Source organism: Stegodyphus dumicola, chromosome 7 (assembly GCF_044657685.1).
Source record: "Stegodyphus dumicola isolate Sdum_Otavi_A_Nest chromosome 7, ASM4465768v1".
Taxonomy (NCBI): Eukaryota; Metazoa; Arthropoda; class Arachnida; order Araneae; family Eresidae; genus Stegodyphus; species Stegodyphus dumicola.
In genome coordinates, this window is record NC_140774.1 from 28,740,604 (window position 1) to 28,757,230 (window position 16,627).

The window sequence follows — 16,627 nt, forward strand, 5'->3', positions numbered from 1 at the left end:
ACTTTTGGCGACTTTATGATGAGCAGTAAACGGGACATATATGATGAGTAGTTAAACGGGTCATTTTGGTGTTGGCGATAATTTTCAAAATTGCGCCAAGGCTGCACCGTATGCTAGAATTTTATTAAGTATTTTTATAAAAGGAATACTGCTTTCAGAAGAATGTTATTGAATTTTAATATCGCATCAGTTATCCAAATAGTTGGTTGATATAAAATTTCATTGTGATAATGATTGAAATTATCTTTTGTTATTAAGCTAATTTCACCTATTTATAACTAGAAATTAAAATAAAAGTTAAATCCTGAATAAAAAGTCAGTGTTGAAATGATAAGGAAAAAATAAAAGAAACGAAGATTAATAAATTAAAAGAAAATGACCGATAAGCGGAATGGTTGCTACGCGGAGAAAACGTGTTCATGGTATTGCCAATATAGCATTCTTATGGCAATTTAAGCTATGTAATGGAATCTCTGCAGGAATGCTTGCCTAGAATATTTCGCGATGTCGCAATTTTTTATCGATATAGTACATTTTTTTAAGTGTTAAAATATAATGCGTAAGAAAAGTTCATACATTTTTGTTTAACAATAAAACCAATTATTGCAGAATTTTTATCTTTGCTCCATCATCTGATAGATAAAGAAATAATGTTTTAATTAAAATTTTCTGCTGTGAAGTTTTGCTTTTACCAATGGTTGCAAATTGTCCCAGCAGTTGAAAGAGCCATTAAAATATGGGATGACTTGCTACTATATGTTAAAAAAGTTGAAATGGGGCAGTTTAAAAAAATTCGTTGAAATCCTTCTCAAATATTTTGAAGGAAACTAAGGATAAAACATTTCTTATAAAATTAAATTTTTTTCTCTCTCTGTCGAAAATATTATTGCCTTACCTTGAATATTATCAAAGCGATAAACCACTTTTTCCCTTTTTTGCTGAAGATATCTTAAAACTTGTAAATGATTGCTTTTAGCACTTTAAAATTTTGAAACTAGAATATTCAAAAATAACTAAAGCAGAAAATCTTTATAAATTTAATTTTAATGATCCAAATTGTTATAATGATAAAAGTAAAGCTTATTTGGGATTCATTGCTGAGCAGTTAATGAATGATAAATGCTGCAAAAAGGACATTTCACAAGCTGCAAGTTTTGCATTGAAACAAGAAGGTCAACAATGTGTCTTAACAATGGTACAACACTTAATGGCTAAATGTCCAATAAAGTATTCTCTTATTCGAAATGCATCTTGTATAGACCCACAGTTGATGGCTGAAAGTCCAGAAAAAGCCCAGAACAAAATGAAAATAGTTCTAACCGTATTAACGCGGAATAAACGTGTTTTACAAGATAATTGTGATGAAATTCTGCTGCAGTTTGGAGAGATTCTAGACAAAGTAGTTGAGACAAATTTACATGAATTTTCTACTTTTGATTCTCAAAATCTTTCCCTTGACACATTTCTCACTTCTTATATTCATGATTTTCACTATTCTAAAGTATGGAAAATAGTAAAAATGATTCTTATCTTGTCACATGGATAGCCCTCTGTGGAAAGGGGCTTCTCTGTAAATAAAGCAGTTGAAATTGAAAATTTAAGTGACTCATCATACATTTCTCAACGCACAGTATTTGATTACATAAATTTTTTGGAGGTATTCTTAATATCGAAATTAATGAAGAAATGAGATCAGCAGCAGCTTCGATAGATATTTTTAGCAGATGAAGCCGAGACCAGCAGGAACATTGATTTGTTCATCAAAGCAACTGAACTTAGAAGAATAGTTAAAGAAAAGGAAATAGACATAAATAAATTAGATGTTAAAATATCTGAAAAAAATTCAAATTTTAAAAAAGCATAAATTTTTTGTATCTTTTATTGCATAGTTTATTATTCTAGTATCTTTCAAAAAAACCAAAGAAATAAATTGTATGTTTTCAAATCTGTTATTTTAATCTGCAAAATATTCTTACATTGCAGTTGATTGTGTTTAAATAAATATCAAATAAGTTAAATAATAATCATGTAAATCTCTAAAATATCTGTGGCTGTTATTAGTATGAAATACACTTATACATGTTTTTCAAGAAATTATGTTCTTAATTTAATGTTATCTACTTCATAACTTGTAGGGAGTTAGTTTAATTTTCAAAATTGTTTTATGTTAAGTATTAAATTGAATTTAATAATAGTTCATAATACATGCTTCTGTTAGTTTCTTAAATGGATAATTGCTTTATTCTATTCGGTTTTTTTTTCCTGATAGGTCCTTAATTTTTTCTTTGATGGTCCTTAAAAGTCCTTAATTTTCATGTAAGGAAATGTGTATGAACCCTGTGATCTGTAACAGTCTATTTGCAGCTTGTCATTTTCCTTACAATTCTTGATTTATGTCATTATATAGTACTGTAAAATCATTGAAAAACATTACATCACATAGTCAAATAGGATGCCATGAATTCTGAAAATTCTTTCTCCATTTCTGTTATAAAAAAATTGAATTTCATTCAAAAAAGCTCAACAAATCTGAGAAGAACTTGTCCATGATCCAGCCAGCAAATGTCCGCCATATTGAGATTCTTTGATAACTGGTGATTAGTTAAAAGTGACCGTATTTTCATTGAGACGAAGCGGAACAAATGGAATAAAATGAGAATTATAATTTAGATATGAAAGCAGACCAATAATTAAAAAAAATTTATTTTATTATATACATTCATATACTTGTCTATAAATATACAAAAATATATTTATTATTAACTATTGGTAACTATAAAAATGTTTGTAAAAACAATAATTTGAATATTATGTTTTTAATTAATTTAATATTTTATTTTAAAAAATTATGATTTTCTATCACGGTCATATTTCTTGTCCGAGTGAATACTTTGCAATAGATTCGGATCATTTAATAAAATATTGTGAAATTTCTCACATGAATTGATCAAATTATATTTTAGGCTTAATACAGATTTTAAAGTTTTAATGTTCAACTGTGTTTTTTCAATTATCCATATTTTATAGATACTAGAAAAAACACGTTCTGTTGCTGCATTTGTTCCTCGAAGAGGGAGTGCGTGTTCACCAATTTTCAAAATATTTTCATACAGAATATTTTTACTTCCTTGTACGAAGTAAAAAGGAAGTATTGTAATCGCAAAAAGTTTCAGGCAGCATATTTCAACGAAAATATTCATTTTGACCGCTATCAAATGTAATTTAACAATGTTTTAGCTTGATATCTCTACGTAAGGACAGAATAAAAGAGTCGTTTCCTCCAAAAAAATTATAAAACTGCTTTAAAATTAATTCTGAAGAGAATTTTTCGTGCCGTCTGTACGAACGTATGTACATATGTATCTCGCATAACTCAAAAATTAGTAGCCTCAGAACATTGAAATTTTGTACATAGGACTGCTATAACATGTAGATGTGCACATTGTATTTTGGTTGCAATCGGCCGCACCAAACATATATAAATATATTTATATATGTATCCACTCTGTTACCCGGCTCAGCGATCTCGGTTTTTTTACTTTTATATGTTTGTAAATTGTACATTTTTTGCTTTAAAAATGATTGAATTATGTTGTTCTTATCTTCCGGTTAAGGTTTTTATGCCTTTAGTAAATCTGTATGTAATATTTTTAGAATTATCAACAATTTTAAAGTTGTTTAAGTGCCGCTAAGCCTAATAATTTTTTTTGATGGTGGCCATTGCTTGTTTACATTTGAAACAGCAGGATAGTGGATTTGTTGCCAATCTAGAGAAACTTAGCTTTGCAACAACAAAGATAACACCTTCTTTTATTATTGCCAATTAAATCATGCTTAATCCTTTCTGGAATTTTTTCGAGGAAATAAGTGTTTAAGATTTACTTCGTAATTTTTAATATAGGTATTTTGAGTTTTTATGTATTTTTGCCTTCTCGCGAAGTGAGAACTAGATTAATTGAATGAGAAATACTCAATCGTCTGTGAAAAACTGTTTCTTTTTTGTTTGCTTAATTTCTTTTAAACATCATTCTAGCTTTATTATAGTATTTGAATAGAACATGTGGCAACGATTAGATAATTCTATTCTTTAAATGATATAAATTTTGTGCATTATGAGTTATAATATGAATGAAATATAATACTGTTAAGTGAATCTAGTGCCAGAGTGTCGCTATGGTAAACAAATACTAGAGTAAATTTTAAAGAATGCATTTATTCTATTGTGGTTTATGCGCTGTCGGCGAAGTAGATTTAATTCAATCCAATAAGTTGAAATGAAATGTAAGAAAAAATGCGTATAATTTAATATTCCGTACAAGGAAGTCGTGGTGTACACATCAGATTTTTCTATTTAAAACTAAGGAATAAGTGCGTCCATTTTTTGTCTGCTTCCACATTTGCAGACAACCAACATTTAATTTTTTCATCAGTAATAACGTATCTTTTTACCAATGAGACATCATCAGAAATATAATTTTCACAAATATTATTTTTCGGAAAACGGTTACTAATATATTAAAAAGATTTTTCCACATATTCCCATAAAATCTCCTTTTTTAAAGTCCCCTAATGAAAGTTTTTAATATCCTCGAATTCAACTTCAAGATAGTCGAAGCAGATAACTGCTTTATAATAATATAAAAATTTCTGACTTCTTTCAGAAAATCTGGTCGTTTAATGGCACCTTGTTCTTCCAACCTAGTGATGTCCTTTCGAATAACTAAAGGAACGTAATCGTTATCAATTCTTTCTCACAATTTTGTTTTTAAATTATTGATTTCATTTGATGCTTCCGCAACTTAAATTTTGTCCCCTTCAATAATTTTCACAGCATTGTGAAATAATGTAGCTTGGTTCTGGATGAACTGAAGCCAAATTTGTGATGTGTCATTTTCAAAAAAGATCTGCAACACTCTTGGACATTTATCTTGCGATAAAAAGTGATTTTAATGGTTTGTATATTTTGAAAATATTTTCTACAGCTGGTAAAAGAGCTAACCATCGTGTTTTGCTGTAACCAAAAATTCTTCTGTATTCAATTTCTGTGCTTTCACAAAAATCCTTCAAACTTTCAACATACACAGTATATATTGTTACGAATTTGGTATTTAAAAAGCTAGTGTTAGTTCAATTATAAATTAAATGGTTTTATTTCCCGCGCAGTGCAGCGCGTGACGAATATTAAAAGAAAGCTAAGCCGGAAAATTGAAAATACAAGAGCGTGTGCATTAAACATTTAATAAATATCTCTTTTTGATTTCGAGAAAGTACAAGAAAATTCTTGCGTGCGATTTTAAAATCTCATAAAAGGAGGAAAACCTCTCAGTTCGTGGTAGTAGTTATTTAGTTTGTTGTTGTTTAGAAAACTGCTCTTGTTGACTGTAGCGAATTTGTGGATTAGCTTTCTTTAGCTGTTTTGAATTAAGTTCTCTTGAACGTTTGAGTAGTTAGAAGATACTACTGTGGTATATTGTGATACTGCACGATTATTTGAGGTCATTTAATCATGTTTGTTTTGATAATAATAAATTTTCTTCATTTTTCATCGGAGTTGTGCATTCATTTTGTAACGAACCCGTACGCACACAACAATTTTTGGTGTCAGAAGTGGGATTTGAATGCCAATCACAAGAGCAATGGCAGAGTAGTTAAGACAGCTGATATCAGCCTTTGCTGCATTTAAAGAAGAAATGAAAGATGAGATGAAATCTGATTAGTAAAAGATGGAAGCTGGTCAATTAAATTTTAAAGACGAAATAAAAGTTGTTAAGGAATCTGTTAAAGAAGAAATAAAAGCCGTACAAGTAAAGATTGAAGAAAGTCAATACGAAATGAAAAGAGAAATTGCCTGCATAATAGAAACCAAATTCGATGCTATGGAAGGCAGAATAGATGTGGTTGAAAATAAAGTTGGGCAAATTGAAGAAAAAGTTTCTTTCGTAAAAGTTCAAATTGAAGAAAGAGTTTCTTCTGTAAAAGAACATATAGAAGAACGAGTTTCTGCCGTCGAGCAACAAATTGATGACAGGGTTTCAGCCGTTGCGAAAGAAGTCGATACTTTAAAAAATTTGTAGCGACGGCAGGAAGCACTTCGGATGGTTTAAAATTTCTACCTATGCCTGCTCGTCCCTCTCTGAAGCTGTCGACATATGATGGGAAGACCTCCTGGCAGGTGTATAAGACACAATTTTCTATTGTGGCGGATGCGAATGGATGGGATTCCCAAGCTAAGGCCTGTCATCTCGCCGCTTCTCTGAGAGCAGATGCAGCGGATATCCTGCAGACGCTTCCCGAAAACCGGAGACTAGACTTTGAAGCTCTATCTGGCGCATTGGAGCTGCGCTTCGGAGAAAAATGTTTGAAAGACTACAGCAGGCTTCAACTAAAATCCCGTCAACAGAAGGGAAGATAATCCTGGGAGGCGAGCGTGTCAGTGGAGGTTGAAGTCTCCTCACCTCACTTGATTACCCTTCCAGTTCCATTCCTTTAACTACGAACCCCCAAGCTGTCGCTATCCAAACGAATATACGAGTTTAGTTTCAGTTTGTTCCCTTTATTTGCCACCAAATCAACACATCGATCAGCAGGACTTTGATGATCTAATAGAGCAGCTGCATGAACCCTTTATCATAATAGGGGATTTTGATGTCCATAGCTCGCTCTGGGGGAGTAAGAATACAAATCCTGAGGCAGACAAATCATGATGATTGAACATCATGACCTTTCTCTCCTCAATAGCGGACAAAATACCTGCTTCCATGAGCCTACAAGGACATTTCATGCTATAGATCTGGCCATTTGTTCACCATCCCTGTTGATTTCCCATTTTGTACATTTAGTGTTGGAGGTGATCCCTACAACAGTGATCATTTTCCCATTTTTGTCTCTATTACACAAGAAGGAGTCAACCCCATGTCAAGACCTACCCGTTTTATACTGAACAGGGCAGACTGGGAACTTTTCCTCTTTTGCAGAGCTGACAGAAGAGATGGTTAAAAATTGTGCCTGTCGATCATGCTGTGAGAACTGTCACTGATGTCACAGGTTCATAGCGGTCCTTACAAGTGCTTATAAGTCCTTATAGTTGAAAATAAAATATAAAGGCCCTTATAGGTGCTTTTCTTTAAAGCCCTTATTTTTTTTGCTTTTAGTGCTTTTTTTTTTTAATCCTTTATTTTTAATGAATGCGCATTTTTTCCCCGTACCAAAGCCGAAACTAAATAAACAACTTTTCTTCCTTATATGCAACGGCAGATGGTGAATCATACTCCCGAAAATTGCTTTCCCCCCCTTCCTCTGCATTAACGTAACCTATGGTGTGCGCGAGAGTACAGACAGGTGCACGTCGTTCTATTGGCCAAAGAATTGCGAAAACGTTCTATTGGCCAAGGAATTGCGAAAACGTAAAATCTTGATAGCAATTCAAATGTCTGTAGTATTTGCAAAGGAGGAAAAGAATACCGGTACATTCGGTATTCTTTTCCTCCTACCCAAATACTACACACGTTTGAATTGCTATCAAGATTTTAATAAATTTGCATTCTCGTTCTGCGTGGTCAGTTCATATTCGTGTTTATTATGATCGTTATGCTTATATTATGAGCATATGTATGAATATTTATAATAATATAATTGCAGTAACTGCTGAAGTATAGATAAACTTCCAAAATTGGGTGTGTTTTTACACAGATTAGCTTTCTAAGGAATAATATTCGGAATGGCTTAAATAAAAGGAAAGTAATCGAATAGTCAAAATAATTTCTTTTTTTTTTTTTTTTTTTTTTTTTTTTTTTTTTTTTTTTTTCCAATACATTATACAGTACGGAGGTTGGGAGGTTCTCCCCTTTCTCGGCAAAATCTCTAATATTGAAGCAGCAGACTTTTTTTTTTTTTTGTCACTGTCCAATCTGGATTGAATAGAACTAAATGTTTTTGCAGTCTGCCCAACCGAAGCGAAGATTGGTTCTATTCCGGAAATTTAATGCAGTCTGTTGAAAATTAGAATCAGAAACACCCCAGATTAGTAAATCTCTTTCTTTTCCTTTATTTAATTCTTTATTCTCTGAATACCGGCAGCTGTTGATTCCAATTGCGTAATATCACATGTCGGGAAATTATGCCACGCGTATTGCGGAACAACGTTTGCAGTATTTTGCAGAGATAATTAATTTTGATGTTCAGTCTGAGATTTGTTTATGAACACTTAAAAGACTTTTACTGCGCTTTCTAAGCAGAATATTTCTGAGTTCCGTTGGTCTATTTTTATATGATGCACATATCGAAAGGTCAAAAACATTTATTTTGCCGACAAAGAACGGCTACAATCTCCCCCACTCCTCTTTTTCCAGTTACTATCCGGAATATTCGGCAATTTCCGAGTGTGCGGGTTAGTTAAGCTTTTACTGTTAAAGGATGACTGCATGAAGCAATTTCCCGTCTTCTGATTTCAGAAATGTTTCTCTTTTTTACTTAAATTACTTTGCTTGGAATATATGTTAAGGGAAAACTGTTATGCAATGAAAATTTAGAAAATGTTCAAATTTTGATTTAAGTTAAATTATTTAAATATTAATATGAGTGGAAAAATAAATTGTATTTATTATTAGGTGCCAAACAAATACAATTAATATGGCTTATTATTTATTTTCTATATATTGAACTGAAATTTCATCATTAAATCTTGTAATATAGTTTAGTTCTGCATAGTTTTTTTTTTTTTTTTTTTTTTTTTTTTTCCCCTCTCATTGTAAACTAATTCTGTAAATTGAACTGTCATTTAAAATTTAAAAAAAAAAAAAAAAATTCCATGGTTGAGGTAATGCTCATTACCTTAATAAATATTGCATTGCTCATATTTTAAATTATAAGTCTAATTTTTCTTTTAAGGTTATGCAGTTGTGTATAATGTAATTAGACAGGTGCTTATTTTTTCCTTAAAATGTGCTTGAAAAGTGCTTATAGGTGCTTATTTTTTTAACTAAAATGTGGCTATGAACCCTGTGTCATTATTTGTGCAGCCACAACCTCTATTCCGGTGACAACAAGGAAACCTCTAAAGTATCTTAAACCATGGTGGAACCACAAATGCAAAGAAGCACTGGCAAAACAGAGGAAAGCTTGGAGAACATTTCGCAAGTACCCCACTTTGTCAAACCTCATGGTCTTTAAAAAGGCTAAGGCAAACGCAAGGAAAGTGAGGTGTAAGACCCAGAGGGATTCGTGGATATCATATGTGTCTTCAATAACATCATCTACACCAAGTAAAAGAGTTTGGAAATGAGTTAAGAAAGTATGCAGAATGTATAAAGACCACTTATTTTCCTTTCTGGAGAAAGACAGCTGAGTAATCAGCAGAACAGAAGAAATTGCAAATACGATTGGTGAGGCATTTCCTGCAGTTTCCAGTAGCAGCAATTACCCTACGACATTTCTTTCTGAAAAGCGTCATTTCAAAAAAATTATTATTTCCTTCAATTCGTCTAACTCAGAGCCTTAAAACGGCAACTTTATTATGCTTGAGTTAACCCTTTCCGGCATGCTACCTTTTAAAGTTGGAGTTTTGATATAAAAAAGAAAAAAGGTAGGCAGTCTAATTAGGCCTAGAGGAGTACACAAGTAAAATTTTGTGAAGATGGCACTTATTGTTTTAATTCTGTGTACCCAAAGTGGCACACTGATTGAATAGAGCTTTGAAAAGAGTGCTAAAACGAGCATTGTTGTCAATGAACTGACCGATGAGATGTGGAGAAACAAAGAATACAGACTCTCAGTTGTCCTAGATTATTGGTGAGCCCGGTCTGGGCACACATAGGGTTCGCCGTTTGATTTTAGGCAAGATTTCAAGGTAAAAATTTAAAACTAATATGAGTTAACCCTTTCCGGCATGCTACCTTTTAAAGTTGGAGTTTTGATATAAAAAAAAAAAAAAGAAAGAAAGAAAAAAGGTAGGCAGTCTAATTAGGCCTAGAGGAGTACACAAGTAAAATTTTGTGAAGCTGGCACTTATCGTTTTAATTCTGTGTACCCAAAGTGGCACACTGATTGAATAGCTCGTTCGCTTGTTTGAAACTCGACCATCTTGCATGCCTCCTTTCCTCCTAAGAGTTTGGCCACTGCTTGAAGAACATCTTTTAACTAACTTGAATGCCCAGACAGTGAAACATTTTGATATCGCACCTTGGGAAAATGCACAAATCCATCTGGTTGATATTTTCCATCATTTAAATAAAAGCAATACAAGTGACATCATTTAGAGACAGCTTTTTCTTGAGCACAGAGATAGATACAGTGTTTACATTCCTATATACACTGATGGCTCAAAAGCGGCCAATCATGTTAGAGCATTTTTTGTAATGGGAAACCATAAGGAAGGATTGCGGCTGCATGAGGCTTGCTCGGAGTTTACTTCAGAGCTGACTGCTATCTACTATGCCCTTTCATATATATCAAAGCAAACTCAAAAAGTTTATCATTTACTCTGACTCATATAGTGCACTTAAAGCTTTAGAGGCATTTGCTGATACCCGCAATTCTCTAAGTGTTGAAATTTTAAGACTGCATTTGAATTTATCTGTTTGTGGATATCGAATTCTTTACTGCTGGCTCCCTGGCCATGTAAGTATTAAGGGGAACAAACTGGCAAACGTTACTGCAAAATCTACTGTGGGGTTCTCCACAAGGTTTGTTCCAATTAGAGATATCAACATGACCATCAAAAACAAGATCTTAGATAAATGGCAGCACTTTTGAAACCTTCAAGTAAGCAACAAGTTACGAAGCATCAAGAATAAAGTTCAGTATTGGAAGGCTGCTAGAAACCGGAGGGTGGAGGTAATTTTAACTCGCCTTAGAATTGGTCACTGCCGCGTTACCCATAATCATCTTTTAAAAGAGGAAAGTGAACATTAGAATTGATCACTGCCGCATTACCCATAATCATCTTTTAAAAGGGGAAAGTGAACCTATGTGTTGCAATTGTTATGTTGTTTTATCAGTGTGTCACTTTTTAACTCAGTGTTCTTATCTTAGCAGACTTCGCATAAAGCATTTTAATAATTGTGACTTACCTCTTGACCAAATAATCAGAAAAGAGGTCAACACTAATTTGTTTCATTTCCTGCAAGAGTCAGGGTTTTACTATTTAATTTGAATCATGTTTTAGATTATTGCTTTGCATTTTAACACTGTGTATATTAATGTACCTCATGTTCACATCTGTAATCTTCTCATTTTTATATACATTTCACCTCAGCGTGTTTTGTTTAATGTCAGGGTTTTAACTAGTGTTTGGAAATATTTGACAAATGTCTTGTGCAAATAACCTTTTAGATTGTGTGCCAAAAACTCAACCAACCAATCAAAAACGTCATGTACCAGTTCTCCAATGAGAATCAAATGACACTGTGAGTTATCTGGCATATATTACCTAAGGAGTTTAAGAAACTGGTCTTTTATTTTAGTTATATCTGTGAAAAATGTAAAATACATACTTCTCAAAAATCATACATAGATGACTTTCCTTCTATTATTTCATCATGGAAATGTAATTGTAATGTGTATCGTTTGTCATTGCGATTTTTCAATGTCGCAGGATGGAAAGGCCAATGTTCTTAAATACATGCTTATACAAGGGCAGTGTGAGTGGTACAGGGAAAAATAAAGTTTTGTGTGGAAACAAAAGACCAAAAAGTTATTAATGCAGAATGCCTGTTCTCTGCCCTTTGACTGGAGCACAACCTGCCACTGAATGCATCGGATCATGCTGCAGCATTTTTAGAAAAATGTTTCCCTGCAGTAATATCGCTGAGAAATACTCAAGTGCAAGGACTAAAACGGTTGCAATTGTAGAAGAAATGGGTTCAAGAAACTGGTATGAAAAATAAATCTTCAGTTACTGATAGTAGAGTTACTGATTGATATAGAGGCAGAATGGAAAATCCAGCCTCACTGTGATGGAAGCAATAATACCAGTCCAAAACTGTATTCAATGTTGTTCCTTTATTTTTAATCCAGAGTCTTCAGAAATTGAGTGTAGTTTACTTTTTCTGTCCCCACTTTAGAAGGAGATTTGATAGACTTTAATATCTAGCACAGCTAATTATTAAAACTTTAAAAAAAATGCAGTTCTTCAGAATAATTGCTTAGCACTTAGTGCCGACAATGCACCAGGAATTGTAGGCTTTAAGACTGATGTTGCAGGTATATTAAAAAAATGAATATTTATATTTACAAATTATGAAATGCATCTGTCACATATTAAATTTAGCTTTGAAAAAGGGTTAGCATCTTTGCCAGTTAAGTGTGATAAACACATTGTTGATATTTATCAGTCTTGGAAAGATTGCTGAAAGGAAGGGAAAATTGAAAAAAAAAAAAAAAAAAAAAAAATTCCAACAGCTGCAAAATACTGAAATAAGAAAAATCTGAAATATTTATGTACATGCTGGTTATCTTTAGAGAAACGTTTAACTGGAATCCTCAACCAGTGGAACCCACTTCTTACATTTTTTAAGGAAGAAATAAAGTCTTTTAGAGTTATAATAAAATGCACTGTTGAAAGTTATAAAGTGCCTCAAGTAAAGGGAGATGTAGTTATTACTTCTAAATATAGGTGTGAGAAAAATGAATTTCTGAAGAATTTTTACATTTTTGTCTTCGGGCCTTAACAAAGCTTTTTGCTTTTTTGTACACCATTTTGCTATCATTCGATGTTTTACAGTGCAGAATTACATTAATTCATGTTTTGAAATCAATGATTAGTGATCCGGTTAATATATTATTTAATGATTAGGAAAACTGATCTGATTATTTTTCTGTTATTAGAAGGTAAAAGTTATAAAACTTTTTTTACGTAAGTCTTTTAGCATTTAAGAAATAATAACTGAACTTTCAGGTTACTATTTAAAGTTATTTTATTATTAAAATGTATTTTCTTTCTACATATTTCTATTATTTAAAAATATGTAGAATTTTAAAATCTTTTTGTTGTTGAGAAAATTTCCCTGATTTTTTAGTGTTGAAGGTTGGCAAGTATGTAATATATATTCAAATAGGGTGATTCTAAAATATCTGGCAAGCAGGTTTTGTATTGGAATGTATGGGCAGAAAATTTTGTCCCCATGCAGATTTCAAGTGGTATGCATCACTACACAAAAATGGAGCTTTCTGACATGCATTTTATCTATGGGGGCTCTGAACGAAAACAGAGCAGCTGAACAAAGATTAGGTAGAGATTGATTCCTGATTAGACGGCTGTTGAATAACTAAATGTTTTAATGTACTCTATTATCCTGGTGTGGATTATCCATGTGTAGTTGTGCCCATGCACACACACTCGAAGCTATGCATGAGAGTTGGTAAAAAAACAAGCGAGTCCGAGCATGCTCTAAAAACTGCTGAATTGTACCTTTAGGTTTAGTTTTAATAATTACCTGGCACAACTCATTTTTCATGTGAATAGTCAAAGGCATCGTTTTGGTTGATCACTTTGATTTTTTTCACACCTATTATTGTGCATATCTTCTTATTCTTTTAAAAATTTATTTAAAATTTTAGAAATTAAAAATGAATAAAAAACATCCTACAAGTACTAAGTTCAAGAAAGTTGTTTTAACATTAAAACACAAACTTACATGAATCGAAAGATTTAAACATGGCAAATCATCAATAAATCTCATTGAAAAATATGGAATTGGTGTATAAACTGTTTGAGATATTGTTAAACAAAAGATAGCACAGCACTTCAAACAATATGCAAAGAAATTTATCAAACATTTACACATTCTCAAAAGCAAAATTACTGATTTTCTGAAAAAATAAATACGTACAATATGCATGTAAATTGATAATTTGGATTATCTACAACCTACTTCACAAGCATTAGCCTGGATAATCTACAGTATACTATATTAATTGTTTCCATGAATTTGTGTTGCTGTAGTGTTTCACTCTGAGCACCTATTTTAAAGGAGCTGAATCTTGGTTTGGGAAATTATATGAGACAGAATTGAAGATGCAATATTTATCATAAAACTCTTATCCATTGACCTTTTTTTAATATTTATTTTGTAATCATAGTTTTAAAAGAACTAATAGAACCATTCTAAATGCTGTAATATCAATCTAAAAGAAAACTTCTTTTACTATTTTTCTTGTTAAGGGCTGTTCACATTGTAATTTATGTGAACGAAAGGATTGGCTCTGTTTTGATTAGCTCCAGCATATGTGAACCTCAAATTTTTTTTAACTGAAGGAAAACTGGTTTTCCTGACATCGTAGAGCAGGGTTGGCTGTGCCAGATGTCTCTTTTAAATCAGAAAAACCCTATTATGAACGTTTCTTTAGACATTTTTAAGGTCTATTGGTGAAAAATATAGGATCTTATTATATATTTATAAATTTTTTTGTTACATTTCAGGTATGTTTGATGTATTGCTATATACAAACAAAGACATTACAGTGCCAGATGAGTGGGCTGACACCACAGCTCATCTTATACCAGATTGTGATGAAGTAAGATTGAGTAATTTCTCTACAACTGTGCATCGAATAGATACAGCAGTTCAGTACAAATCAGCTGATGACTAAAATGGAATAAGCTTTGTTCTACTGTATTTGTAAATATAAATAAATTAATGTTGTTTTGTATTTTGTAATGTTTTAAAGTGCTCATAATCTAATAATTAATATTTTCTGAACATATAATGGAATGTTCTGAAGTGAATAAAGATTTTCTGGAAATTTGTTAAAAATCTGTTGAAAGTAATGAAAAAATAACAGACACTGTTCCGTGCTATTTCAAATTATTTAGTCATGTGCAAGTGACTTGACTAAATGCTATATACTGCAATCTGTAGAATTTTTTATCAGGAATTTCTTTGCATTTTAAATCATGAAGTGGAAAAAAAAGCCTTTTAAATGTAAAACAATATATACTTTTAAAACTGTTAATGTATTTTATCGGAGTTGCATAACATTCTGATTTTATGTTATTCCTTTAGAAGTTGGTTTGTAAATTTTATATTTCTCACTATTTAATATAATTAGAAAGATGCATTTTTTGTTTGTAATTACGGTTTCCATCTTTTTTTTCCGTAAGTGTAACATTAGGTTAAAAGCAAAAGAAATATTTAAGATATCTGTAGTTATTTTTGAAAGTAAATGCTTCAGTAATTTGAACATTCACAGATGCTTAATTATACTAAAATGTTCAGATAAAGTATGTCAAACTACGATCACGATTGCAGCTCTGGGACAAGACGCCTCCCAGGTCATATAAGACTTTGCACTCGCTGAGCTACCCCCACTTTAGTCAGCGAAATAGCAATTTTTATAATCTGAGGGATGTCATAAAAACTAAAAATTAATTAAAAACATTTCATCTCAAAAAGAGCAACAAGGCCAGCAAAACAGGTTACTTCTTAGTCAGCATATCATTAATCATTTTGAAACTATGTAATGTTTCACTCTGGAATGATTGGTATTATTTCATATATGTACTACAACTCAGAAGTTGCTTGCACATGCTTCATAATGATCTCTTGTGTAAGGACCAGCTTTTGAAACTGCTTTGCTCTCCATAGTTTAAATTCAGAATTACTGCAGCAATATGTTTTATTTTGAATTATTTCACATACCATAAGAACGCTTTCATGAAGATGAACTAAATATACCACTATAAGTGAAATTAATTTTGCTTATAAGAATCACGAGAAAGTTAAAATTTTGTATGACCTACTTGTCAGTAGTTAATACAAGGGTCACTTTGGTATTTTTAAGGTTTTTAAAGTTATACTTACGAAATTTTATGAGTGTTCAAAGTAGTTTCCTCCAGCATCAATGCACTTCTGTACACAAATTTTCTAAAGTTTAAATGCCTTAAGCCTTTCATTTCTTGCAAATTATATGCAATTTGTTAAAATGCAATTATAACAATATCCTCTTTGGAATTAAAATAACATCAACATAAATTCTTTTTTAAATTAAAAAATAGCCAAAAGTCGCACATAGCTAGATCGGATGAATAGTGTGGATGTTTCATCACTTTGATGTGTTTGTGTCCTAGAAATGATTTTGCCGAATGAGAAGAAGCATTGTCATGGTGTTGCATGAGTTCTCTAATATTCACTTTGTGGTGCACCAGTTAGCTGTGACTGTCTTCTGTCCTTCCAGCTTGCTGACTATGACCAGTCCTGTACTTCTTAAGAAAACAGCATAGATTATTTTTTCATGGCATGTTGTCTTTTCACCATAGTTTGCATGGGATCATCTTCAAAGACCAAGATTTGACATGTTAGAGTGTCAAAAATGATATGTACGTTTTACCACCAGTTAAAATTTTAGACATAGGGTGGCCACCATCTTTAAGTAATTTAATGGTTTTTTTACTGACTCTGAAAAGCTCTTCTTTTTTGTGCTCAGTTAAATTATGAGGAAATCAATGGTAAACTAGTTTTTTCCCCTCCCCATATGCAATTGTCCATAAATAATTTTGTATAAGGCAGCTGATACAATATTAAGTTCCTTCTGTGTTGTCTGGTGGGTTCAGCGATTATCATCAGTTAACATTTTCTGTATGGCAGACAAATTATACAGGATCACTGCATACAACGACCTTCCTGTATGTTCT

At 32.1% G+C, this 16,627-nt stretch overlaps 1 protein-coding gene across 3 annotated transcripts in view; it reads left to right on the forward strand.

Moving 5' to 3' along the window:
• Positions 1–14,646, forward strand: part of LOC118205161 (mitotic spindle assembly checkpoint protein MAD2A-like) — a 53,729-nt gene extending 39,083 nt beyond the window's left edge. For all 3 annotated transcript variants that reach the window (XM_085820024.1, XM_085820026.1, XM_085820025.1), the window contains one exon: positions 14,417–14,646. In XM_085820024.1, the coding sequence (XP_085676150.1) occupies positions 14,417–14,586 (170 nt within the window). In that variant the 3' untranslated portion in view covers positions 14,587–14,646. The remainder of the gene's footprint in view (positions 1–14,416) is intronic.
• The last annotated feature ends 1,981 nt before the right edge of the window (positions 14,647–16,627 follow it).